The 27,611-nt window shown below is 46.4% G+C and overlaps 2 protein-coding genes across 9 annotated transcripts in view; both read left to right on the plus strand.

The window, feature by feature from the left end:
• The first annotated feature begins 8,496 nt into the window (after positions 1-8,496).
• LOC132479586 (F-box only protein 27-like) lies at positions 8,497-25,784 on the plus strand. The gene is made up of 6 exons (XM_060083127.1): positions 8,497-8,927; positions 9,244-9,339; positions 10,845-10,980; positions 11,654-11,782; positions 25,408-25,430; positions 25,526-25,784. Exons 1-6 carry the CDS (start codon positions 8,497-8,499, stop codon positions 25,782-25,784), a joined length of 1,074 nt encoding a protein of 357 aa, XP_059939110.1.
• Positions 25,594-27,611, plus strand: part of LOC132480981 (F-box only protein 17) — a 29,433-nt gene continuing 27,415 nt past the window's right edge. For 7 of the 8 annotated variants that reach the window (XM_060085624.1, XM_060085628.1, XM_060085631.1 and 4 more), the window contains exon 1: positions 25,594-25,764. The gene's annotated coding sequence lies outside the window, so the exon portion shown is untranslated. Of the gene's footprint in view, positions 25,781-27,611 lie in introns of all 8 variants that reach the window. The other variant, XM_060085625.1, reaches the window with a different exon arrangement.

A 27,611-nucleotide genomic window follows, 5' to 3' on the forward strand; every position in this document is an offset into this window, starting at 1 on the left:
TCAAGGACTGTCCTTGCAAAACTACCTGACTGTGCCTTCCAGGAGCTGGGCCCATTGGCTGGCCCATCTCAATAATCAATGGCTTGTAGCTCCCTGGCATCCTGGGATCTCCTGGGTCCAGTCGAGGGTCTAGATTCTTCTGCATAGGGCAGCAGAGTGGTGACAGTTATGGGCCATGTCAGGAAATTGTTGTCCACCTCTGGGAACAAATGTGACTGCCCACAGAAAATTCAGGAAGAAATTGAGCTTCTGAAAGAAGGCAAGTGACTTGCCCAGCTCAGAGGGGTCTGAACGCCAGAACTGCGCCACCCCTTGGAGAGGTTGGTGTTAGTGGGGATGCGGTTGCCATTTCCCTAGAGAAGTAGACTTCTGATGAGGACTCTGTCTCTGCATGGGATGGGGAGGTCAAGGGCTATGGGGATTCCCCTTGGATGACGGCCAACCTTTCATGACCCTTTCATCCAGGGAACATAATGATAATAACATCAGTAATAACAGTGCCCTCTCCCATCCCAGGCACTTTGCTGCTCATCTTAGGAGCGCTATTTCATCAACTCTTCTCAACTCCCCCTTGATGTAGGCCTTGCTACCATCCCAGTTTACAAAATGAGAAAAAAAGCTTGAGGAGGGCAGCAGCCTGCCCGAAGTCACAGAGCTGAACCCAGGTCCACAGGGAGGAGGCTCCTGAGCCCGCCTCTAACCTGCTGTGCAGGGCGTCTGACCAGGGCAGTGACAGGAGGGAGCCAGTTTCAGCCAGGAGCTGGCTCTCGGCCGGCAGGTGGAGGCAGGTGCCCTGAGCCCCAGGTCCTCCACCAGCAGTCCCTGAACTTGGCATGGAGCCTATTAGCATCAGTTCTGAAGCCAAGACGGCCAGGTCTCAAACCTTAGCTGGGACAAACCAAACACTCCATATCTGCCCCCTCCCTCCAATGCCACTCCCCACCCCCAGCCACCATCCTGGGAAGGCACACACTTTGGGTTACGTTCTCCTTTTTCTACATGTTTGTCTCACAAGCATTTTTTTAATGTGTTCTTAAGTTTTATGGAAATGATATATTGTACTCAACAACCCAAAGCTTCATGTTTGCCCTGAGGATGTGCTTTTGGATTAGTCCATATTGTTACCTGGAGATCTTGTCCTCTTGTGTGTCAATACTTAACTCTTCTTTAATGCCCTTCAATAAAGTTTTATAATTTTTTTCATAAAATATTGCATATCTTTTGTTGGATTTATTCTGAGCCACCTTAAGATTTTGTAAATCGAATTTTAAAAAATTTTTAATAAAAAATATTCTTAAATTGTAAAATGTCAAATTTAACCACCTTAACAATTTTTGAGTTTAATAATGTTAAGTACATCCACATTGTTGTGCAACCCATCTCCAGAACTCTTTTCACCCTGTACAGTGGAAACTCTGTACCCATTAATCAAGAACTCTGCATTCCCTCCACCACAACCCCCAGCAACCACCATTCTACCTAGTCTCAATGAATTTCCCTATTCTAGGAACCTCCTATAGGTGGAATCATACAATTTTTGTCTTTTTGTGTCTGGCTTATTTCTCTTAGCATAATGTCCTCAAAGTCCATGTTGCAGCATGTATCAGAATTTCTTTCTTTTCTGAAGCTGAATAATATTCCACTGTGTCTAAACACCACATTCTGTTTATCCAGTTATCTATTAAGGGACACATGGGTTACTTCCACCTATGACTGTTGTGAATATTTATGTCAATATGGGTGTAAAAATATCTCTTCAAGACTCTGCTTTCAATTCTTTTGGGTATTTATCCAGAAGCGGGATTGCTGGATCATTTATGGAATTTAAACTTTTTAAACTTTGAAACAAGCTCACTTTTTTTTATGTTTGTGTTTTAAGTTTTTATTGAAGTATAATGTACACACAGAAAAGTGTAACCCAAACCCATTTATAAACAGCCACTAAGTGAGAAATCAGACACGGCCTCTTGTGCCTTCAGGGTAACTGCTGTCCTGACTTTTAGCAACACTGATGGCGTCTTTCCTGAGGTATATTAAACAGAATCACATGGCACTTGCTCCTTTGCACTGGTTTATTTCCCTTAACCTTAGGCTTCTAAAGTCCATCCATGTTTTTGCAAGTGGCTGTAGCTTGTTTCTTCTCTTTGCTGAATACTCTTGATTTATTCATCTGCTGTGGGTGGACATTGGTTCGTTTCTGGTTTGAGTCTCTGATCAATAAAGCTGCAGTGAACATTCTAGTATCTATTTTTATTTATTTATTTATTTTTGGCTACTTTGGGTCTGGCTTTGGCAGGCTTTCTCTAGTTGTGGTGAGTGGGGTCTACTCTTCGTTGCGGTGCTCGGGCTTCTCGTTACAGTGGCTTCTCTTGTTGCTGAGCACGGGCTCTAGGCACACGGGCTTCAGTAGTTGTGGCACACAGGCTCAGTAGTTGTGGCTTGAGGACTCTAGAGCACAGGCTCAGTAGTTGTGGCGCACGGGCTTAGTTGCTCTGCGGCATGTACGATCTTCCCCAACTAAGGATCAAACCCGTGTCCCCTGCATTGGCAGGTGGATTCTTAACTACTGCGCCACAAGGGAAGTCCTCTAGTATCTATCTTTATGTGCACACATTTCTCATACCTGGGAGTACAACTTGCGCATGTGAAAATTAACAAAGAGAAACCTCGTTTAATTGGAGTCAGGGGGACTTCCCTGGCAGCCCAGTGGGTAAGATTCTGCTTTCCCAATGCAGTGGGCCCAGTTTGATCCCTGGTCAGGGAACTATATCCCACATGCATGCTGCAGCTAAGAGCACACATGGCACCATTAAAGATCCCATGTGCTGCAACTAAGACACAGCACAGCCAAAATAAGTAAGTAATACATTTAAAAAATAAAAATAAAATAAAATGGAGTCAGGAGGCCAGAAAGGAGAGCCGTCACACAGGTACCCCTCCATGTCAGATCCCATAAGGAAGAGACCTACCTTGCATCTCTGGCAGGAAGTGACACTACTTTACTTCAGCCAGCAGGAGGAAGAAAGATTTTCTCCTCGCCTGGCAACAGCTCGGCCAATGAGAGACTGTCACAACTCAGCCAATGAAAAAGCCTCTATACTTAGAACTATCTCCTTTCCTCCAATGGACTTTTTTTTTTTATAACAGTCCCTCCAAACTTGCCCTCTCCTCTATAAAAGAATTCCCTCTCCTTTGCTTTAGAGGACTTGCATGTGGTTCACCATATCTTCATATCCCAAACTGCAATTCTTCGCTGCTTCTGAATAACCTTGTTTTCCTAGTAAAATAACTGGCTGTTTTATTGTTTTAGATGAATACATGTCATGATGTAGGTATATATTCAGCTCTAGTAGGTGCTGCCAAACAATTTTCCAATGTGATAGTACCATGTCATCACTCCCACAGGTAAGAGAGCTCCAATTAATTGCACCTGTAGATGAAAATGCAAAAAAGCCAAACTGAGGATTATAACTCAGGAAGCAGATTCCCACAAAGCTCTGAGAACTCTTCTGCCTTTTAGAAGTCAAAGGCACAGTCGTACACATTTTCTAGACAAAGCATTACACATCAATGTAACATACTGGTATTTTACATAAAGTTCACCAAGGGTACCTAGTCCAGGTAAGAATGTACAAAGCAAGCAGCTACTCACCATGACCCCCTACAGAGCTGGGAAAGAATGCTATTTTTTAGAAAGTTACATTACCAGCATCAGAAGAAAAAAAATTGATCTTTCGGTTGAGCAGGCACTTTGGGGAGCTCTGGTTGTGTATAATGCAGAAACACACTCCACATTAGGGAGGCAGGAGGCCTAAAAAACCACAGAGACAATTTTATGTTTAATTTTTTCTTTTCCTGCCTCAAAATATAGATTTTATTTCATCATTTCCCCCCTTTTGATCATTAATATTCCGCTAGAAAGCATTAGGTGATCAAATATTTGGCCTCTGATGCCATGGTGGTTGCTTACCTGCTCTGGATCCATCATGTCCTTTGCTGCCAGTCTTAACAGCCCAGTTCTTCCTTTCCTTTTAGGGGTTATGCTAGTAGAATGCTTCACAAGGACTGATAGTCAATTTTATCAGTCAGTTCCAATAGGACTTATGCCAATTTTACCCTGTATGTGCATTGTGCATGCCCTTTTATATAGAGCAATAGATATGATCAATAGTTTCAAGTCATTTAGACATCATTAGTTTCGTTGGAGTTTTGAATATATATACATTGAGATGTACAAGAGATTATTACTCTATAAATGATATAGAACACAATCGCCAGAACCAATAACAGTAACAAAGTCAGAAGTGGAGATTTAAGCCATGAATGCCCAAAACTGAACCATTTACCGAAGATTTCATTTAGACTAGAAAGTGGGTTCTTCAATGTAGAAATGTTTATTTTGTATGAGAGTCATTAGATGGTTATATTAGAGGACTCATCTGATATGAAAGTACAACATTGTCTGGATTCTAGCACACTTCCCCCTGCAAAGCAGTTTTAAAAATCAAGAGCTACTTGCTTTTGCAACATCACAGTCTCATCCCAGAAACTTCAGAATTGTATAAATTAATTGAATGTAGTACACTTGGAGCTATATGCTGATGGGGAAATTTTTGTAGATTATAGGAACATCTGAAAAGTCAATGATAAGAATAATGAGGGGCTTCTTCTTTTTTTTTTTTTTTTTTTTTGCAGTACGCGGGCCTCTCACTGCCGTGGCCTCTCCCATTGCGGAGCACAGGCTCCGGACGGACGCGCAGGCTCAGCGGCCATGGCTCACGGGCCCAGCCGCTCCGCGGCATGCGGGATCTTCCCGGACCGGGGCACGAACCCGTGTCCCCTGCATCGGCAGGCGGACCCTCAACCACTGCGCCACCAGGGAGGCCCTGAGGGGCTTCTATTGGCCTTATTGACCGAGGAATTTAATGACAAATCCAACGATCAGTTAAGTTGCCCCCAGTAGTAATACTTTGTGATAGCATTACTAAAGGGTTTTGGGGTAAAAACATGGCTAGAAATAAAAAAATAACTTTTGATTTTGATTTCAAGACGGACTTTGGTAACAGTACATTTGAACTGGTGGGATGGGTCTCTTAGGCCTGGCCCAGACTCTCGGCTCAGCTGTCTGCTCCTGCTGTTGTCATCTTCTCTTCCTAACTTGGTGACACCTGTCTTAGTTGAAGTCAGGTGCTAGAAACAGCCATCAAAGTCCATTCAGGTGGAGAATGAGAGATGTGAATCCTTGAGTTAATGTCTCTCAGTTTGGCTGTGCATGGATTAGTTAATAATATCTGAAAAGTTTCTTTCCATCGTGGCTGCAGAGAATCTTTTATTTCATGTCCTTTCCAATAAGCAAAATCCCTGGGTTATGATCCACGATCTATTCCACCTCCTGGGAGCTCTTTGTAAAAGTAGATCCCAATTTTTTTAAAGATTTATTTAATTTATTTTTTAATGTATTTTTGGCTGCATTGGGTCTTAGTTGCGGCACACAGGATCTTCGTTGAGGCATGTGGGATCTTTCGCTGCAGCACACGGGCTCTTCCTTGTGGTGCGCGGGTTTCTCTCTAGTTGTGGCATGCAGGTTTTCTCTTCTCTAGTTGTGGTGCGCAGGCTCCTGGGTGTGTGGGCTCTGTACTTTGCGGCTCACGGGCTCTAGTTGAGGTGCGTGAGCTCAATAGTTGTGGCACATGGGCTTAGCTGCCCTGCGGCATGTGGGATCTTAGTTCCCCAACCAGGGATCGAACCTGTGTTCCCTGCATTGTAAGGCAGATTCTTGACCACTGAACCACCAGGGAAGTCCCCCAATTTTTTTAAGTATGTCAATAAGGTCTGCCAATAATGTGATATGTTTCCTTTGAAGCATCATGGGTGAAAGTTTCCAAAATATTGTTTTCCCCATAAAACCGTTTTCTCAGATGCCCAATGGGGTAAAGAATGTACATGCTGGAGTATCGGCAAATTGGGCTTCAATAGACACTGTAAGTTTTGTTTTGTTTTGTTTTATCATATCTAAACCATATTTGTGTGGTGGGATCAAAATACTTCCTTTTTGTTGTTGTATCTGTTTCTCTTCATTAGTGGTGATTTTTTGAACCTGTAGAAAGGAATCTTTTACTGGATGAGCAGGGTTAATGGAGAAGGGTGGACACTTTCAAGGCTGGACAGGATGAATGTTTAAAGCTAACTGTTTGGCTGCAGCATCAGCAAGCTGATTCCTTTTAGCTTCCATGGTGTCAGATTTGGAATGCCCTGGTGTTTTAATAATTACTAACTGCTTTGGCAGTTATATAGCAATTAATAACTAGGCATCCTGTTTTCTTTCTTTTTTTTTTTTTTGCGGTACGCGGGCTTCTCACTGTTGTGGCCTCTCCCGTTGCGGGGCACAGGCTCCGGACGCGCAGGCTCAGTGGCCATGGCTCACGGGCCCAGCCGCTCCACGGCATGTGGGATCTTCCCGGACCAGGGCACGAGCCTGTGTCCTCTGCATCGGCAGGCGGACTCTCAACCACTGCGCCACCAGGGAAGCCCAGTTTTCTATTTTTTTTTATAGGTTGCCCTGAAGTTGTTAAAAACCTCATTGTTTTCATGGCATTCCAAAGTTGTGTACCACTACAAAAGCATAGTAACTGTCAGTATAAGTATTTGTTACCTGGTCTTTAACTAATTGACATCCTGGAGTTAAGGAAATTAATTTGGCATGTTGTGCTGACTTCGTTTCTGGTAAATAAGAGGTTTCAATTATGTCCACTGTGGGTGTTATTGTGTATCCAGCTCGGTAATGCCCCTGCTCATCCCTTAAGTACGACCCATCTGTAAATCTAATTACATCAGTGTTATCAACAGGGACTTCTTGTAAGTCATTCCTGGGAGCAAGAATATAATCTGTTAACAAAATGCAATCATGATTTTTTTCTTGCTGTGATGCTGGAAGCAAAGTTGCAAGATTAACGTTATTACATCAAACCCAGGTAATACTGGGAATTCCCAGGGAATTCCCTGGTTAGGACTTGGTGCTTTCACTGCCGGGCACCCAGGTTCGATCCCTGGTCAGGAACTAAAAGTCTGTCACGGCGCAGCCAAAAAAAAAAAAAAAGAAAAGAAAAAGGAAAACCAGGGTAGTATTAGGTGCAGAAAGCAACAATACTTCATAAGAAGTTAGTTGGCTTATTGAATTGTGCTGAGCATGCTGAGAGTTTAGAAGAGACTCAACTGATGGTGAGACAGTTAAAGGAGACCCTATTACCACTTCCTCAGAAGCCTTCCATAGAAGTCATTCCTGGGACTTCCCTGGTGGCGCAGTGGTTAAGAATCCGCCTGCCGATGCAGGGGACACGGGTTCCATCCCTGGTCTGGGAAGATCCCACATGCCGCAGAGCAACTAAGCCGGAGCTCCACAACTACTGAAACCCACCCGCCTAGAGCTGTGCTCCACAAGAGAAGCCACCACAGTGAGAAGCACACGCACTGCAACGAACAGTAGCCCCCACTCGCGGCAACTAGAGAAAGCCTGCGCGCAGCAATGGAAGACCCAACGCAGCCAAAAATAAATAAATAAAAATAAATAAGAGAGTCATTTCTGCAATAACCATCATACAAAGTGAAAGTCCCTTTGCTACCAAGTCTAATTTAGTTTTGTAGTGTAAAAGCAAGTCCTCTACAAGCATGTTTGTAAACGCATCAGCGTAAGACAATAACTGTCTATGAATGACAAAAGACTTAAAAAGCATGGTTGAAGACCGATTACCATGCAATTGTCAAGGAAATCTGGCTGTTTCTGTGACATACAACATTTTAAGATAATAACTAGAATTATGACTGACCACATAACAGGATATTTCAAATTTTAGAAACTTCATATAATTTCTAGAACATTTGTATTGATAAATGTCCGACAAAATCTTCTGTGTGGCATTCGGTTCCATATTAACCCCCCAGTCCAAATACAGTCCGATGGAGGGGGTATCTAGAGAATACGGCGGGGTGGCGGGGTGGGAAGATGGGAAGGGCTGGCTTGTAAATTGGTGCAGGGTGAAGGGAGGAGGGGGCACGACAGTGAGAAGGGAGGGGCAGGCAGAGACTGGGGAGACAGGTAAGGTGGGGCAGGGGGTGGGGCAGGGGTGTGGGTGGTGCTGGGTATTAGGGAGGAGCAGGCCTATAAAAAGTGCAGACTTAGAGGTGGGGGCACATGAAACAAGGCGAAGGCCAGCCTTCCAGGAGCACTGGCCGAGATGCAGGGTAGGACCCCAAGGAGTCAGTGAGGCCACAGAGGGGGTTGGCTGCAGGGGGCTGCAGTGGTCCGCCGGCAAGGAGGGGTTGGGAGTCTGGGGACTTGAGGATGGGGCTGGGGGTGGTGAGGATGGGGAGGCAGCTGACGGGCTTTGGGGGGTGACAGTCTTGGGTGTGGCTGGCAGGGGCGGGGCTGTCATGGCTGCAGGTCCCTGACGTTTTGACACTGGCTCTCCCACAGTGGCAGCCGAGCCTGGTGAGGAGACCATGGGTGCCTCGGCTTCCAGGAACGGGCTAGTCGGTGTTTCCGCGCTGGAGCCTGAACCCGAGGAGCCGCTGGGTCTGGGCCAGCTGCCCACGGAGCTGCTCGAGTTGGTGCTGAGCCACGTGCCCCCTCACGTGCTGCTCGGGCGCTGCCGCCGGGTGTGCAGGCGCTGGCGCGACCTGGTGGACTGCCAGGCCCTGTGGCTGAGCATCCTGGCCCGAGACCACGCCGCCCTGTCACCCGTCCTCCGCACCTGCCTGCCCCCCGCCGACGACCCCAGGCCCTGCGTCCTGGGCCGCTTCTGCGAGCTCCGACCCATAGGACGCAACCTCCTCCGGAACCCCAAGGGCGAAGGTGGGGAGGCCAGGAAAGGGGTCCTCTTCAAGGAAGCAGGTGGGAGGGGCCGGATGCGGGGGCCGCTTGGACTCCGTGGGTGGGGTGGAACTGGATCCCAAGGGAGGAGCGGGAGGTGCAGGTCCCCACGGGAAACCCCAGAGGATTTATCCCTGGGCGGGTGGGATGGCAAAGAACTTGGGGAAAAACGTTTTCATTTAACAGAAGGTTTCCTGAAATGGACGGTGCTGAGCAGTGAAGACGGCTGGGCGGCGGAGGAGGAAAACTTGGAGGTCATACCTAGTGCCTCTGTGCTGACCAGCTTCCTGTCTGCCCACAGGTGAATGTCCCTCTTCCCCAAGGGCGGTTGTTGAGTACTTGCCTGGTCCTCATTGACCTTTCTCCCTCTTTCCTAGGGGATATCACAAGAAGCAAGTGTTGGACCTGGAGAAGGAGGGCTTCTGGCCGGAACTTCTGGACAGTGGAAAGATTGAGATCTGTGTCTCTGACTGGTGAGTGTGATGATAAAAACAGTACATTATTTATTTATTTGTTTGTTTGTTTGTTTATGGCTGCGTTGGGTCTTCATTGCTGCACGTGGGTTTTTCTCTAGTTGTGGAGAGCAGGGGTTACTCTTCGTTGTGGTTCGCTGGCTTCTCATTGCTGTGGCTTCTCTTGTTGCGGAGCACAGGGTCTAGGCGCACTGGCTTCAGTAGTTGTGGCGCACGGGCTTAGTTGACATTGTGCCCTTTAACTTCGTAGTTGGCTCTAAACTTCTCACAGACGTTGATGCCTGGCTCTCTCAGCCTAGACACTCTATTTAATTGGTATAGAGTGTGACCCAGACATTGGGAGTTATAGATATTTTGGGTGATGTATGACAAAACTGGGGAGTCACTGATTATTACAATCAACTGGTACACCATTGCTCAAAGCCACACAGCCATGCTACAATCGTTTGATAAAGGATTAAATTAAAAACAAAAGTTGGGCTTCCCTGGTGGCGCAGTGGTTGAGAGTCCGCCTGCCGAATGCAGGGGACACGGGTTCGTGCCCCGGTCCACGAAGGTCCCACATGCTGCGGAGCGGCTGGGCCCGTGAGCCATGGCCGCTGAGCCTGCATGTCTGGAGCCTGTGCTCCGCAACGGGAGAGGCCACAACAGTTAGAGGCCTGCGTACTGCAAAAAAAAAAAAAAAAGAAAAAAGAAAAAAAACATGCACATGTTTTGGTTGTGCAACTCAGTGAATTATTACGAAGTGAATACATTCACTAAATCAAGAACAGAATGTTGCCAGCAAACCCCACCCTCAGCATCCCTCATGCACCATTCCCCATCACTTTCAACCCAAGGGTAGCACCATCCTGAATTCTTTTACCATAGATAAGTCTTGTCCATTTTGGTACTTAATACATATTGAGTCAAACAGTATATAGTTTGTATCTCGCTTCTTTCAATCAATAACACATTTGTAAATTCATCCATAATTGTATGTAGCCGCAGTTAGTTTACTTTCATGGCTTTATAATATTCCATTACATGAGTATACCATAATCTATCCATTTACCATTGAAGGACATTGCATGTTGTGTCTTTGAATATTGCTGGATATCCCATCACCAATTTATCTAGATTCCTCTGGATCCTTGTAAATGGCTAATAAGAAAATTGTATCTTAAAACATCACCGTTGTACACAGTGGAAATGACATCTTTTGCCACCAGTGAAATATAGAGTGAGAAATAATATGGGAGGAGGTACCCTGAAGAGCATGGCTTTAGGTCATTACTTCTGAAATGAATGTGCATGCAGACCAGCTGGGGAGAGAGTTTAGTGCAGATGGATTCATTGGGTATGCAGAGGGGCCAAACTCCTAAGTGACATTAATGGTGCCAGTCCCGGGGATCACACAACTGTTTTGTACTTGCATACATGGGAAGGCCATTCCGGTGAAGCAGGCAGACCCCCAAAGGGATAGGATGGCAAGTCCAGCCTTCAAGGTCTCCCTTCTCCCACAGGCGGAACGACCAACAAGGAACTGACTGTATATATCAGCTAACTGTCCAACTTCTAGATGCCAACCAGGCCATCCTGGATCATTTCTCTCCTTTGCCTTTTCCCATCTGGAAGTGGATAAACAGCGTCTCTCCTCGGGTGAGTTTCTGGGGTGTGGGAAAGGACAGTGGGGCTTATGATAATCTATGGCTGCATAAAAAATTGCCCTCAAATATAGTGGCTTAATAGCATCAGCACTCATTTTATCACCTCTCGTGGTTTCTTTGAGTAGGGCTCTGCTGGGTGCTTCTGGCTCCATTCTCTCACGTAGTTGCCTTCAGACACTGGCTGGGGCCGAAGGGCAGGGCAGGATGTGAGTGTGTGTACAGCTGCTGGTGGCTGGCCAAGCATCTCTTGGTTTAGTCTCAGAGCTTGGCCATGGGATCTCTCTGCTTGGTCTAGTTTGGGCTTCCTCACAGCATGGCAGCTTTAGGGCAGTCAGCTGCTTCTTGGTGGCTCCAGCCTCCACCATGAGGCTTCTGGAGAAACCAGCAGAAGCTGCATTGCCTTTCTGACCCAGCCTTGGAAGTCACTTAGCAAAAGTCACTCAGTGTCATTTCCACCACACTCTTGGTTACAAGAAAACCTGCCCAGATTCAAGGGAACAGGAATTAGACTCTATCCTTGGATAAGGAGTGGCATGATTCTAGAAGTACCTGTGGAGACATTGTCACAGCCATCTATGGAAAATACCACCTGCCTGAGGACCCCAACTCAGCTTTTGAGAGGAAGCGTATGTCACAATGAGGCTTAGCTCTTTTCCTTCCTGCAGGTCAGCCATGTGTTCTCCAACCTCAAGAAGGGCGTTCGCTTTGTGTCTTTTGAATGCTGCATCTGGGACTTGGAGTTCAGAAATGAGCAGTATGGAGTCTCTGTGACGAATTCCAGTGTCATCGTGCAGGTCTGTCGGTCCTAGTCGAGGGCTGTCCTTGAAAACTACCTGACCGTGCCTCCCAGGAGCTGGGCCCATTGGCTGGGCCATCTCAGTAATCAAAGGCTTGTAGCTCCCTGGCATCCTGGGATCTCCTGGATCCGGTCAAAGTTCCTACTGAGCCCTGTCTTCAGATTCTGGAAGCTACTATAAGAAGTTCGTTCCCCCATCAGATTTACTGGCTGCTGCTGCTCTAAGGCAGCCCCTGTTTTACTGAGTGCATATGCAGTGATAAGCACAGGGAAACACTGGATCGTGAGAGGGCTTCTCACCCTCCACCCACACCAGGCCCTCTGTTTCAGCTCCAGAGCCCTCTACCCTTGTCTCCTAGAAGTTCATTCCTATGGCTGAGAAAATTCCAGCCCCCACGGGTGGTGAACTTAACCCCATGGCATTGCAAGACTGGGATCAGGACTCAGAGCTGAAAGTCAAACTACCTCAAAAAAATGTATGTAGACAGAGGGTTCTGCCCACCCTGTGAAAAATCAAGTGGTCCCCTGAGTCCAGCCTTACCCTGAATTTTATGGTGTATAAACTTATTTTGTTATTTTGAAATTCTTTTCAAACATGGAAAGAATAAGTCAGAAATATATCTGCCAATCATAGGTAATAAAGGTATTATTTTGCCAATATTTGCCAATCTCATGTCTTTTTAATAGAAATACAATGTTTCTGCATTGGTGACTACTTGGTTCACAGTAAGGATTTCTCCCAGTTGAGGAGGGAAAATTGCACAGAAAACACCTATAGAAGGTGTTTTCCATCTGAGAGCATGGAAGTGTTAGCACCCTGTTTCCCAAGCCCTAATAAGGAAATCATGGAGTCAGAGATTATCAATTAGGGTTAAGAGCATTAGGCAGGTGGTGGATGTGGGTACAGTGTCACAGTGACACCACATTTGTGACCTTCTAGTCACGATGAAGGTGAGAGAGAGCCATGCAATAGCAGGATCCGGCTGTCCCCACCCCAGTCCAGGGGTCGTGGCTAGCCTCACTGCTGCAGGATCCCTAAGGAGTTCCAGTCTCCTGATGTAATGCAGGTGAAGCCTGCTGCTGCCTTTGATGTAACTACCCTGAACTGCCCCACCCACCTGCAGTATAAACATGGGACACACCCACTGAGGACAGTGTTTTGCCAGTATCATCAAAAGGGGAGTGTGACAGGTTGAAACAGACCTAAGAATCATGACCACATGTAGTGTGTGGTCCTGGAGTAGATACTGGTTCAGACAATTTAGCTCTGGAGGATATTTTTAGGTCAACTGGAGGAATTTGGATATGAGGAATATGAGACAGGCATTTACAGGATACATTGTAGTTATACATATAGAGCTTTTCCCCCCTGAAACATTTAGTACATTTCCAACTTGATGCACCATCAACATCACTGCAAAATCCTTTCACGTGTATTTTCTACAAATACGGACATTCTTCTATATAACTACAATAAAACCATTGGAATAATGAAGGTCACATTGATTAAATAACGGAAGGGCTTGGGCTTCCCTGGTGGCGCAGTGGTTGAGAGTCCGCCTGCCGATGTACGGGACACGGGTTCGTGCCCCAGTCCGGGAAGATCCCACATGCAACGGAGCAGCTGGGCCTGTGAGCCATGGCCGCTGAGCCTGCGCGTCCCGAGCCTGTGCTCTGCAACGGGAGAGGCCACAACAGTGAGAGGCCTGCGTACCGCAAAAAAAAAAAGAGAATGGAAACTTTTTTTAAGAATTATATTTTCTAATTGGTCATTGCTATTATTAGAGGAGTCTTAATGATATTTTTGTATGTTGATCTTTAATCCAGCAGACTGGCTGAAATTTCATTTTTGTTTTTTACAGGGAAGTTTTCTAATTAACTTGGATATTTTTAAGGTTTCCAGTGGGGTCCTTATATCACGCTGATGCTTCCCTTTTATCTCTACTTGGTCACAAAGGTTTTGTTATAAATGAGTGTTGAACTCCATCTAATGTTTCATCTCCCTTAATTTGATAATATGGTGTGTCACATTAGTAGATTAAAAAAATTTTTTTTGATGTGAAATTGTCATAGGTAGGAAAGTGGACTGGTTGCTATGATATGCCACCCGAATCCCCTCTTCAGGATGGAGGAATTCTTTCCACCAGCTATCAGGGGTGTTGGCAGCTGATGGCTTAGAGCTGAGCGTCTGTCTGGGCAACGCCCTCAGCTGAAGAGAACCATCTCGCTTAAGCTTATGTCCCTTTCCTAGGGGCAGCCCATATTCCATGTCTGGTCAATGAGGGGACAAAAGCCTGGCTCCAGGGACTTCCCTGGTGGCCCAGTGGGTAAGATTCCACGCTCTCAGTGCAGGGGACCCAGGTTCGATCCTTGGTCAGGGAACTAGATCTCACATGCCACAACTAAACATGCCACAACGAAGATCCTGTGCAGCCAAAAAAAAAAAAAAAAAAAAAAAAAGCCTGGCTCCATGACTCAATTAGGGACAACCCAGAAGGCCATCCCACTCCAGTTTCCCTGTAGGATGGACTGAGGCCCTGCTGCAACCACATCAACTTCTCCCTGTGCCTTTCCCGCCTCCTCTCTTCCTTATAAATGTTGCCCCAGAGAGCTCTTCCCAGAAACCAGCTGTTTGGGCTGCAAATCTCTACCTCAAAGTCTGTTTCCTAGGAAACCCTACGTGTCAAAAATGTGGATGTTATATGTGTTTATTATTTATTTATTTATTTATTTATTTTTGGCTGTGTTGGGTCTTCGTTGCTGCACACAGGCTTTCTCTAGTTGTGGCGAGCAGGGGCTACTCTTCGTTGCTGTGCACGTGCTTCTCATTAGGGTGGCTTCTCTTGTTGCAGAGCACTGGCTCTAGGTGCACGGGCTTCCGTAGTTGTGGCTCGAGGGCTCTAGAGCGCAGGCTCAGTAGTTGTGGCGCATGGGCTTAAGTTGCTCCGCGTCATGTGGGATCGTCCTGGACCAGGGCTCGAACCCGTGTCCCCTGCATTGGCAGGCGGATCCTTAACCACTGTGCCACCAGGGAAGTCCCATGTGTGTTTATTTTTAAACAAAAATAAAATAAATATTTATGTGTCCACCAACTAAGTTCTGGAATAGAACATTGCCAGTGCCTTAGAAGCCCCTTGTGGGTCCTGCCCCATCTTTCCCCTTCCAGCTTACTCAGAGATCATCAACATCTCGATTTTTGGTAATAATCTCTTGGTGTGTGTGTGTGTGTGTGTGTGTGTGTGTGTGTGTTTAGTGTTTTGTATCTATGTATTTCATATATATATATATATATATCTTTGCTTCTGAATTATACAGCATGTATTCTGTGACCTGCTTCTTTCATTCAGCATCGAAGTGAGATTCACCCATTTTGATGAAATAGCTATCGCCTGTTAATTTTGTTCATTATGTGAATAAACTACAGTATGTGCGTCTGTTCCACTCTTGATGGACATGCGTGTTGTCTCCAGTTTGGTGACTATTATTACCCACTGCTGCAATGAACGTTCTCGTACATGCCTCTGAGGTCATGGGCACAAGTGTCTCTAGGGCAGGGTTTCTTAACCTTAGCACTACTGCCATTTTGGCCTGGATAATCCTTGGCCATAAGGGGCTGTCCTGGGGTTCGTAGAACACTTAGCAGCATCCTTATTTTAATATTTAAACAATCATAAAAAATTTCAATCCGGGACTTCCCTGGTGGTCCAGTGGTTAAGAATCCACCTACCAATGCAGGGGACACGGGTTTGAGCCCTGGTCTGGGAACTAAGATCCCACATGCCATGGGGCAACTAAGCCCACGTGCTCTGGAGCCCTTCAAAATACATGCAAAATCGGCCCCATCTCTGCCACCACCTGGCTCTGGTCCCGGGCAGGATTACCTCTCACCTCAGTTATGATTCATCTAGTTTGGAGACAGCAGGACCCAGGAAGGCGCCCCGCACATAGTAGGTGCTGCATGCAGTAGGTGCTCATGTCCAGGCTGACTGATTTGCCTCCTCACCCCCTCTTGGCTGGGCTGTGAATTCACTTGGCCAGCATCCTACCATCCTTCCACTGTCCCCCTCCAGCACCCCCCAAAGAGCCCGACCTCTGATCTTCCTCCACGTCGGCCCCTTGCATCCCCTCCTCCAGGCCATGGGGCCTCTGGGGTTTTTAAGAATTTGAACCTAGGGAATTCCCTGGCGGTCCAGTGGTTAGGACTCAGCGTTTTCACTGCAGTGGCCCGGGTTCAATCCCTGGTCAGGGTACTAAGATCCCCTAAGCCACATGGCACCGCCAAAACAAAAACAAAAACAATTTGAGCTCAGCTGCTTCCCCCACACCCAAGGTGGTTAATTCCAGGCTGGTTGTACCCTCGCCACACTGCCATTCCATTGACATAATAGTGGGCGTTGATCCATCCCAGGGACAATCTCCAAATCTCTGATCTCCAATCCCTGTGGGACCTTCTAAGACATCCCTGTTCATCTCTGGATCACAGCCCTGACTTCAGCTTGGCCAGGAGCAGAGCCAGGCAAAGGGATGCTACATGATGCCATTCACACACTGGACATCATTTAACTATCTCCAGGGGTTATGGCCAGGCCCAACAGTGAGACTTAGGAAAGAATGCAGAATAGAGCTGGGCAGTCAACAGATCAGCTGATGCCAATCCAGATGTGAACAACCCGGCTAGTGCCGCAGACTTCCTCTGATTTCACTGGCTGTGAAATTGTATACATGTCAGGTAATGGTACACCCCGACCTGGGATGCAACCCAGGGGACAAGAACTTGGTAGCCTGTGAAGCCGCTTTGTTTTGGTAGCTATTTAAAAAGGGCCCCGTGGGTTTTTTCATAACCAGCAAGTCAGAGCTCCTGTTCCAGTCCCAAATTCCTGGCCAAGAATCAACCTCACCTCACTAGTAAATTTTTCCTTATGAGTGTCTTTTAATGCCCAGTTAGTTGTAAGCCTTCTTACAACTAACTGGGCATTAAAAGAGAGAAAGTCAGGTGAACCCACAGAATTAATAGTTTTGTGTTATGTTTAAGAATCATCTGGGATATTTGGTATTTAATATATTTGAAATGTTTAAGAGAATTTGGCATAGGAGAAAATGTGACGAATGTGTCCTGTAAAGGTAAGTCTTCCAACTTGAAGTGTGTAATTGAGTAATACATTATTTTAGTCTTGTAATTTGTCACTGAAATGTGAAAGGGAATTTTTCAAACAGAGTAAATGGTACTAGAATATTTAAAAGATCTTGATACTCTTGTAATTTATTGTAAGAGTTAAGTACTCGGGAAGGTTTTGCTTTTTAGAAGCTTCTGTTGAGTGTCCAAAGAAAATTAAACAGTTAAGGACTTCCCTGGTGGCACAGTGGTTAAGAATCTACCTGCCAATGCAGGGGACACGGGTTCGAGCCCTGGTCCGGGAAGATCCCACATGCCGCAGAGCAACTAAGCCCGTGCGCCACAACTACTGCCTGAACTCTAGAGCCCGCGAGCCACAACTACTGAGCCCGTGTTCCACAACTACTGAAGCCCACGTGCCTAGAGCCCGTGCTCCGCAACAAGAGAAGCCAACGCAATGAGAAGCCCGTGCACTGCAACGAGGAGTAGCCCCCACTTGCTGCAACTAGAGAAAGCCCGCGCGCAGCAAGGAAGACCCAACGCAGCCAAACATAAATAAATATATATATATATATATATTAAAAGTATGTAAGTTGGGGTTTTATTAAGCCACACTGATGAAAGGCTTTGGATTTGACTGTATAGAAACAGGTCCTGCTCAGGGACTTTCCTGGTGGTCCAGTGGTTAAGAGTCCACCTTCCAATGCAGGGGACTCGGGTTCAATCCCTGGTTGGGGAACTAGAATCCCACATGCTGCGGGGCAACTAAGCCCACACGCCACAGTGAAGAGCCTGCGTGCTGCAACCAAGACCTGACGCAGCCAAATAAATATTTAAAAAAGGAAGAGAAAGAAACAGATCCTGCTCAGAACAAAGAGTGCCAGCCTATCTGCTTGTTCAGAGACAATACCGTGGACAGTCTTGAGGAAAGACCACATCAGTGGGCTGCTGTGGTGGGTGCTCCCCCATCTCCTCACTGGTCCTGAATCATCGGCCATCCCGAAACTGGCTCCACCTCCACCCAAAACCTCAGAAGCTCTGAGGCGATAACTCTGACTCTTTACATTGGCAAATAAACTCATACTTCCAACAGGAAAGAAGAATACACATTGGAACAGCCATCGTAAAGAAACAAATTCAAACCCATGGTGTCGGCACATTTGTGACATGTGTCAGTACAAGTAATTAGTTTTATAATCATTATAATATCACACAATTGCCTCATGTATTCGTTAAGGTATTTACAACATTTGCAAAGATCTGATATTAGACTTGTGAAGGGTTTAAGTGATTGCCTTTGGAAGGAGAGTTTAATTGGTTAGGGAATTCTGATATAGAAGAAGAACTGCTTAACGATTTTATCAAAGAACAAAGATTAGTTAGTATTCCTGTTTACACGCAAGCCCCATGGTTGTCAGCAAATCCAGCAGCATGGAAAAATGGCTGCTTGCATACATTACTGGTGAGTAATGGGTAATTCTGCAGTAGCTAAGAAAATTTTATGCTGCACATATTTTTTCATAAGTATCACTTTTTTGTTTGTTTGTTTGTTTGTTTGTTTTTTTGCGGTACGCGGGCCTCTCACTGTTGTGGCCTCTCCCCTTGTGGAGCACAGGCTCCGACGCGCAGGCTCAGCGGCCATGGCTCACGGGCCCAGCCGCTCCGCGGCATGTGGGATCTTCCCGGACCGGGGCACGAACCCGTGTCCCCTGCCTCGGCAGGCGGACTCTCAACCACTGCGCCACCAGGGAAACCCAAGTATCACTTTTTTATTGAGGTAGAATTCACATAACAAAACAATTAATCACTTTAAAGTGTTCGAGTCTGTGGTTTCTAGTATATTTACAATCTTGTGCAATCATCACCGCTATCTAATTCCAGAACATTACCATCTCCCCGTTCTCTGCAATTTCCCCAGCCCTTGGCAACCACTAGTCTACTTTCTGCCTCTGTAAATGTGCCTATTCTGGTCATTTCCATGTAAACGGAATCAGTACAGCATGTGGCCTTCTGTGTCTGGCTCCTTTAACTTATCAACAGGATTTCAAGGTTCATCCCTGTGGTAACATGTATCCATACTTCATTTCTTTTTCTGGCTCAGTAATCCCATTTCAATAATTCTGTTGCATGGAAATATCACATTATGCTTATCTATTCATTAATTAATGGACACTTGGGTTGTTTCCATCTTTTGGCTATTATGAATAATCCTGCTGTGAACACTTGTGTACAAGTTTTTGTGTGGAGATCAGTTTTTCTTTCTCTACAGTATATACCTAGGAGTGGAATTGCGGGCTTTATGGGAATTCTAAGTTCAACTTTTTGAGGAACTGTCAGATTGTTGTCCAAAGCAGCTACACCATTTTATGTTTTCACCAGCAGCAGTGTATGAGGGTTCCGATTTACCTGCACCCTCAGCAACACGTGTCATTGTTCCTTTTTAAAATTACAACCATGCACTATCTTGTGACCCAGCAGTTCCACTTTTAGAAATATACACATACTATGATGACACACACTGTATATGGCAGCACTGTTGGTAACAACAAAATGTTAGAAATACCCTATATTTCCATCAGTAAAGGATGAGAGTAAAACATGGGGTACCCCCATACATAAAAGTAAATAAATAAGGAAGCTCTCTAGGTAATGATATGGAAAGATCATCAAAGTATATTAAATGAGGGGAGGTGGGGGAAGGATGGATTGGGAGTTTGGGATTAGCAGATGCAAACGATTATATATAGAATGGATAAGCAACAAGGTCCTACTGTAGAGCATAGAGAACTATATTCAATATCCTGTAATAAACCATAAAGGAAAAGAATTTTAAAAATATATATTATACGGTAAAAGCAAAGTGTCAAACAGGGAGTATATGGTATGTTATTGTTTATTTGAAGAGAGTGTGTGTCTGCATAATTCCTTGTACATGTATAGAAAATCTCTGCAAGAACATGTCTGAATTGAGGGGAAAACTGGAGTAGCTGAGGGCAGTGGTAAAAGAGAGATTAGCCCTAGAAACCTTTTTTATACTTAAAAATTTTTATACCATGTAAATATATTATCCAATTCAAAATAAATACAATGAGAAACTTTAAAACACTGAAAGCTAAACAAAACAGATCTGTAGGGCTTCCCTGGTGGCGTAGTGGTTGAGAGTCCGCCTGCCGATTCAGGAGACACGGGTTCGTGCCCTGGTCCAGGAAGATCCCGCGTGCCGTGGAGCGGCTGGGCCCGTGAGCCATGGCCGCTGAGCCTGCGCATCCGGAGTCTGTGCTCCACAACGGGAGAGGCCACAACAGTGAGAGGCCCGCGTACCACAAAAAAACCCCCAAAAAACAAAAACAGATCTGTAGGCCCTATAGAAGCTGGAGGCGACTTCTGCGTCATACAGTTTGACCTTCACGCCACAAGGAAAATGACAACACAGTGAAACGACAAAGCGACCTGCGTCGGGTCACTCAGTAATCAGCGGTGTCACCAGGAGATAAAGTCTGACCCAGAGCCCCCCGTCTTAGCACCTTAGAGGTTATGATACACTCCCATTTCTATAAAGTAATGGAATAAAAAAGGAAATCAGCTGACAGTGCAAAGGGATGGGGGAGGAGACTGGATTCATTTCCTGTTGCTGCTGTAACGAATGACCATAAATTCAATGGCTTAACACAACAAAAGTTATTCTTTTACAGTTCTGGAGGTTAGAAGTCTGTAAAATATTTTGTGCCACATTCGGCAATATTCACAGGTCCCGAGGATTAGGGCATGGATATGTTCAGGGGGTCTTTATTCAGCCTACTACAGAGACCACCCACATGTAAGAGATTCCCACACTTTTCTGGTAGACAAACCTGGTAGAGGCTTGGGGATATGAAACAGAGTGAAGAGGTCATCGCATTCAGGACAGGACTGCAGGGAAGAGGGAGCCCAGCATGACCCAGGTTGTAGGAGGTACGCAGGAGTGAGAAAAAATGGCCAAGGCAGGCTCAGATGATAGTTTTTCCACGCTTCCTGCACCCTCTCCTCCCCTCTTCCCCAGGGCACGGGCCACACAACATTCATGGGCAGGAAAACAAGAACCGAAGGGCGCTTCCCTAAAGAGATCCAGCTCTCTGCCAACCTGAGGTGGTGACCGGGCTAGGTGTCAGCTTCTGGAAAAAGTCAGTCCTATTTTGGCACTTGTGGAGGAGGGGAGGGGCAGCCGGAAGTGGGGCTTCTGGTCTCTCACCATCCACATGTGAGGCCAGCCCAGCAGCAAGCCCCACACCCAGACACAAAGCTCCCATTCACCCTGAGACCTGGCGGGAAAACAGTCCAACATTTATAACAGGAAGCACAGTCCCATCACCTACCAGACACCAGCCTTGCTCCTCAGTTGAGAATGGCAGGGAACAAGCTAGATCATCAGACAGGAAAAGAAAACCAGCCCCGAGCAAGACAGAACCCAAAGGAAATCACCAATTCAAGACCCAATCAAGGGGACTTCCCTGGTGGCGCAGTGGTTAAGAATCCGCCTGCCAATTCAGGGAACATGGGTTCGACCCCTGGCCCGGGGAAGATCCCACATGCCACGGATCAACTAAGCCCATGTGCCACAACTACTGAGCCGGCGCTCTAGAGCCCGCGAGCCACAACTGCTGAAGCCTGCACACCTAGAGCCCGTGCTCTGCATCAAGAGAAGCCACTGCAATGAGAAGCCCGCGCACCGCAACAAAGAGTAGCCCCCGCTTGCTGCAACTAGAGAAAGTCTGTGAGCAGCAACAAAGACCCAACACAGCCATAAATAAATAAATAAATAAATAAATTTATTTATTTATTTAAAAAAAGACCCCGGGCTTCCCTGGTGGCGCAGTGGTTGAGAGTCCGCCTGCCGATGCAGGGGAAACGGGTTCGTGCCCCGGTCTGGGAGGATCCCGCGTGCCGCGGAGCGGCTGGGCCCGTGAGCCGTGGCCGCTGAGCCTGCGCTTCCGGAGCCTGCGCTTCCGGAGCCTGCGCTTCCGGAGCCTGTGCTCCGCAACGGGGGAGGCCGCGACAGTGAGAGGCCCGCGTACCACAAAAAAAATAAAATAAAAAAATAAAAATAAATAAAAAAAAAATAAAATAAAAAAAGACCCAATCATGGTGCACGAACTGGGCTTTCTCTAGTTGCGTTGAGCGGGGGCTACACTTTGTTGCGGTGTGTGGGCATCTCACTGCAGTGGCTTCTCTTGTTGCAGAGCACAGGCTCTAGGCACTCAGGCTTCAGCAGTTGTAGCATGCAGGTTCAGTAGTTGTGGCGTGTGGGCTCAGTAGTTGTGGCTCATGGGCTCTAGAGCACAGGCTCAGTAGCTGTGGTGCACGGGCTTAGTTGTTCTGTGGCATGTAGGATCTTCCCGGACCAGGGCTCGAACCAGTGTCCCCTGTATTGGCAGGCGGATTCTTAACCACTGCGCCACCAGGGAAGTCCTTTGGTTTTTCATACTGACTTTTTTGAAAAGTCCTGGCCAGTTATCTTATGTACATCCCCCATGTTCAATACTGATTGCTTTCTCATTATTAAATGTAGGTTTAATTTGTTTTTTTAACAAGAATTCTGCTTAGGCAATTTTGTATACTTCCTATGGTGGTGTCACATCAAGAGACCCTTGATGTCATGCTGTCCCACTACTGAGGGTATTATTTGATCACTTGATTAAGAGGGTGTCTGCCAAAACCCACCACCCCTCACTAGGTAGGTACATTTTTTCCCCTAGTGAATAAGTCATCTGCTGGGTAATAATTCTGGACTGTTCTCCAACAACCTTTTACCAATGGTTTTAACATCCTTTGATAATCCAATTATTTTATTGGGAATACCCTGAGTTTTTTCTCATTTATCTGTAATAAGCCAGTATTATGTGTTGAAATAAATCGTTTAGTGCCTGTAAACCTACATAATCTATGTAGCCTGCATCTGGTTCACAGCAGGTGCTTAATGCTATCAATTAAAAAAAAAAGAGAAAAAAAAAAACAAACTAGGGGACTTCCCTGGTGGCGCAGTGGTTGAGAATCCGCCTGCTAGTGCAGGGGACATGGGTTTGAGCCCTGGTCCGGGAAGATACCACATGCCGCAGAGCAGCTAAGCCCGTGTGCCGAAACTACTGACCCTGCACTCTAGAGCCCGTGCTCTGCAGCAAGAGAAGCCACCATAATGAGAAGCCCGCGCACCGCAACGAAGAGTAGCCCCTGCTCACCGCAACTAGAGAAAGCCGGCGTGCAGCAACGAAGACCCAACGCAGCCAAAATTAAATAAATAAATAAATAAATAAATAAAGTTTTTTTTTTTTTTTAAATAGGGAATTCCCTGGAGGTCCAGTGGTTCAGACTCTTCACTTCCCCTGCACTGGGCCTGGGTTCCATCCCTGGTCGGGGAACTAAGACTCCACAAGCTGTGCCGTGAGGCTCAATCAATCAATCAATCAATCAATCAATAACAACTTAAAAACATTGTTATAGTTTCTTACCCACAAACTTTCTTCATAAATTAGGTCCCAATCTCTTCAAGCAATAAGACCTGACTGAACTGACATCAGGTATTCATAACTATTCCACTAAGTAGTTCTTTCTACACACGATTTAACGCAGAAATATCACATGATCATGGAATGCTGCCCTGATCCTGCTGGGAATACTGCAGAATGCTGTATATATGGTATATGCGTTCTACTGCCTTCTAAATTTGAAAAATAAAAAATAAACAATCCAGAATCCAAACCATCTAGTCCTAGGCCTTTCAGATAAGGGACTGTGTGTGGATCGATACTATAAACGCTACCAATAATACAACAATTTTACAACCCACCTCAGAAAATGCTTTGAAAAGCAGATGGTACAAATAATGAGAGCTGACATTTACTGTGCGCTGCAGGCACGGACCTCATGCCGTCCTCACGATGGCGTTGTGGTGCCTTTCTGAGGCTTCCGGCGGAGGGGACCTGGGGAACCGAGGCTTAAACCCTTTCCTCTGTGACCACCAAGCCAGTGACTTGCACCTCATGAAAAGCCTACGTAGCTCTGGGCCTCAGTTTCTCAGGAGAGGTGTCCATGGAATAATGCATATAAAGCATTTAGCATAGTTGATAGGGACAGAGTAAAGGGACAAAGTAGGTGATTAGTTAATCCCACTAGGGGATTTTAAGTAGAGAAAAAAGTATGGGAGACCCCTGTAAGTTAATGATCACTCAGGAAAGCATGTTTGCTTAACTACAAAACCAAGCAGCCTCGCTTAGCAACAAAACTATGCAACAGAAGCATGAGACATGCCCCAAAACAATAAAACGATGGTGGCATGAGACCCATGTCTTGCCCAGTGAGCTCCGTAGATTAATGATTCCTAGGACATGCTCCTCTGGGCACACTGAAAACAAAAATATAAGGAAAGGGTGACATTATACTGAACCCTGAGATTATTTACCATTTTTTTAGCATACGTTACCGCCTTTTTGCTCATTTCCATTGCGCCATGACAATCCCGGCTTGACCATGGAGGGACAAGAAAACTCCCCCACCTGACATGGAGGAGGAGCTGATGATGGAAGCTCACCATCTACTCAAGAATGAAGAATAAGGTGGTCTTCTCCCCCTCTCCACTTTTCCTTTGATTATAAAACTGTAGCTCACTAAGTTCTCCAGGTGTGGCACTCCCTTGCCCACCGGCTTGTAGGTCTCACAAGTGTCCTAATACTGTAAACTCTTTTCTTACCTGCCACACTGCCTCTCCCTGAAGTCTCTCTGCCGGGAGACAGAAGAACCTATGCTCTACTAAGTACAGAGACGTGTTCAGAGTGCCCACAATGAGTGAGCGCTGGGGTAACTGGCACTGGTGATGATTTCCTAGGCTGTGGGAGGCCTGGAGCTCAGAAGACTGGCTCTGGGGAGGCCAAGTTCAGTCCTTGAGGTTCCTTGCGCAGTATAGGGCAATCCGAAGAAGCTGTGGAGGGCCAAGGGCAGAGGTCAAGAGAGAAATGGGCCTTGGCCCCATCCTTACTGTGAACCTCGGATTAATTACCTTGTCTGCAATTTAGGGGAGGGGGCAGGTTTCTAACATGGGAGCGCCCAGGTTGTATCCTTGTCTGCAGTTTAGGGGAGGGGGCAGGTTTCTAATGTAGGAGCGCCCAGGTTGTCGCCCCAGAGAAGTATGTGTGGCAGAGAAGCTCAACTTAAGAACGAGGCTGGGCTTCTGAGACACTACCACCCTGGGGACACAATGTAAATTCGAGAGAATCCCTGTGGATAGAAGCTTCTATCCAAGTGTTTCACACCAAGCCCAGGGTCGAAGTCACGGATCGGCCATTTACTAGAAGTTGACAGATGGTGGGAGAGATGTTGTGAATGGCGAGGCGGTTGTAGGCAGGTGGCGGGAAAAGTAAGGAAAGACAGGATTTGTGGGGGTGGGGGCAGCTGGGATCATTCCCACGGAGGGAGGCTCCTCGGCAGGTGGGACTCGCCCACCGGAGGTGCCTGCGCTAAGCTCCGGGGAACCCGGGTCTCAGATCGCGGGGCGCCTGGGCAGCACGTAACCACGTGGAGAAAATGTAGACTCTCAGAGGAGCGGGCCCCGAGATGCACGAGGGCGGGGGCTGGATCCCCTCCCCGCCAGCCTTGCGGCAGCTGGGCCCTCCTCCCGGCGCCTACAGACTCCCAGATCCCGCCCCTCCCTCGCTCCGGCTTCGCGCAGCCGCCCGCCCGCGGGATCTCACAGCCGTCCGCCCCGGAGAGGACCGACTGCCCAGAGCGCGGGTCCCGGGGCTCCCTGGGCGGAGCCGTTCCCGGGGAGCCCCCCGACTGCCTCTCAGAGCAGGGTGGGGAAGGGGATCCTAGTCCGCCGCCGCCTCCGAGCAGGCCGCCAGGTGAGCGCCGGGACAGGTAGGGACCCAGGTCGGGACCGGTGTCCCGTCCCCACTCGCGGCTGAGGCGCCCCGGGAAGGATTTCCGCCCCAGGCCCTGCCCGGAGGGGCGTGTCCCGAGAGTCCTGCGCCCTAGTGCCCCTTCCCGGCCTGCCCCAGCCAGCTTCTGCCCCTTTAAGTCCAGAGTTACACAATCGCACGTTTGAAAGCCCCAGATCGCTCGGAAAGGGCTTTGCTAAGAGCAGCCCTCTAAAGCCCTCGCCTCTCCGCTCGGCTGCTGGCCCGCGGAGGCCACCATTAAATAAATCCCCCTCCGAAACGTACCCGACCAACACGTGTTCGCAGCAGCTGGTGAAAGGCCAGACCACTTTTTACCAATTCTGGTTTTTGTTTCCTCTGACTGGCAGAAAAATCTGTGAATCAGAAGATCTTAGAGCGCCGTTTCTCGACTTAGCAACTTGGGCACAGTATGTTTTTAGCTGCGGCCGCTCCACCCAATTTAAATTTTGTTCTAAGTTAACTTTTGCAGTGTTCAGTAATATTTGTTAACGCTCCGAATCTTGATCCTTCAAATTTAGACAGCAGCTGTTTACCCACTATTTTGAATATTACCAAATTCAAATTTACAATATTACCAACCTACTTTTAAAATAAATAATAACAATTTTTTAAATGTCCCAGTAACACAAGAACAAAAGACAAACAGGACAAAGCTTTGCATGAAATATCAATCGTTTAAACAGCGCACCCTCCCCCGCAGCCAATTTTAAAACTTTGTAATTAAATTACTTTTCAGAAATGGCAAAAGTAACTTGTGATCCGTGGTGCATGGTTTTAAACCTTTCTCTGCTTTTTATTACTCTGGTAGTTACTTCCAAATTTTTAAAGCAAATTCTTCCATTGTTATTTCTTAGTTTATCAACTTTGAGACAATGTCTGTTAATCCTTTGCTAAAAATAGATGGAGACAGCTTTCATCATCTCCACGGTTTCCCTCCTTCCTATATAATCATGACATTCCTTTTAGTTTCTCTATTGGCACTTTTGTAACATGAAATAATTTTTGTAAACTTTTGTTTTCTTGTTCCATTAAATATATCCGTATATAACTATATATATATATTTGTTATATATATATGTATCTAATCTGTTGACTCCCATTTTTGTATGGCCTGGCTGAGGAATCTACTTTAAAATATATATATATATATATTTTAAATTTATTTGTTTGGTTGCACTGGGTTCTAGTTGCGGCTTGCGAGCTCCTTAGTTGTGGCATGTGAACTCTTAGTTGAGGCATGCATGTGGGATCTAGTTCCCTGACCAGGGATCGAACCCGGCCCCCTGCATTGGGAGTGTGGAGTCTTAACCACTGTGCCACCAGGGAAGTCCCTAAAATATTTTTACTAAAGTTTTTTTATTTATTTAAATGCTAATTTTTCAATCCAGTCAAGTTATACATATGGTTCACAAATCAAATAGAAAAGTCTGCCTTAGTTTTTTCCTATGATAAAAGACATATAATCTCTTTAAGAAAAATGGAAAAGGCAGGGGCAGTGTTTTAGATTAAAAGAGATTAGAGAGACATGAGCACCCCCAGCAGTGTGTGAACCCCATCTTTGTTAGGAAGATACAGCTCCAGAAGACCTTGGGACAATGGGAAAAAGTGTTCATGGAGTGAAGATTAGATGGTAGAATGGATTTCTCTTAGTGGGTTAAGTGTTATTATAGACTTATAGAGGGTCCTTATTCTTTCTTAGAAGATGCATGTTTAATAGTTCATCAAAAGAGACATTGTAAATCAACTATACTCCAATAAAAAATAATTTAAAAAACAAACAAAAACCCCTG

The sequence above is a fragment of the Mesoplodon densirostris genome, chromosome 19 (genome assembly GCF_025265405.1).
Source record: "Mesoplodon densirostris isolate mMesDen1 chromosome 19, mMesDen1 primary haplotype, whole genome shotgun sequence".
Taxonomy (NCBI): domain Eukaryota; kingdom Metazoa; phylum Chordata; class Mammalia; order Artiodactyla; family Ziphiidae; genus Mesoplodon; species Mesoplodon densirostris.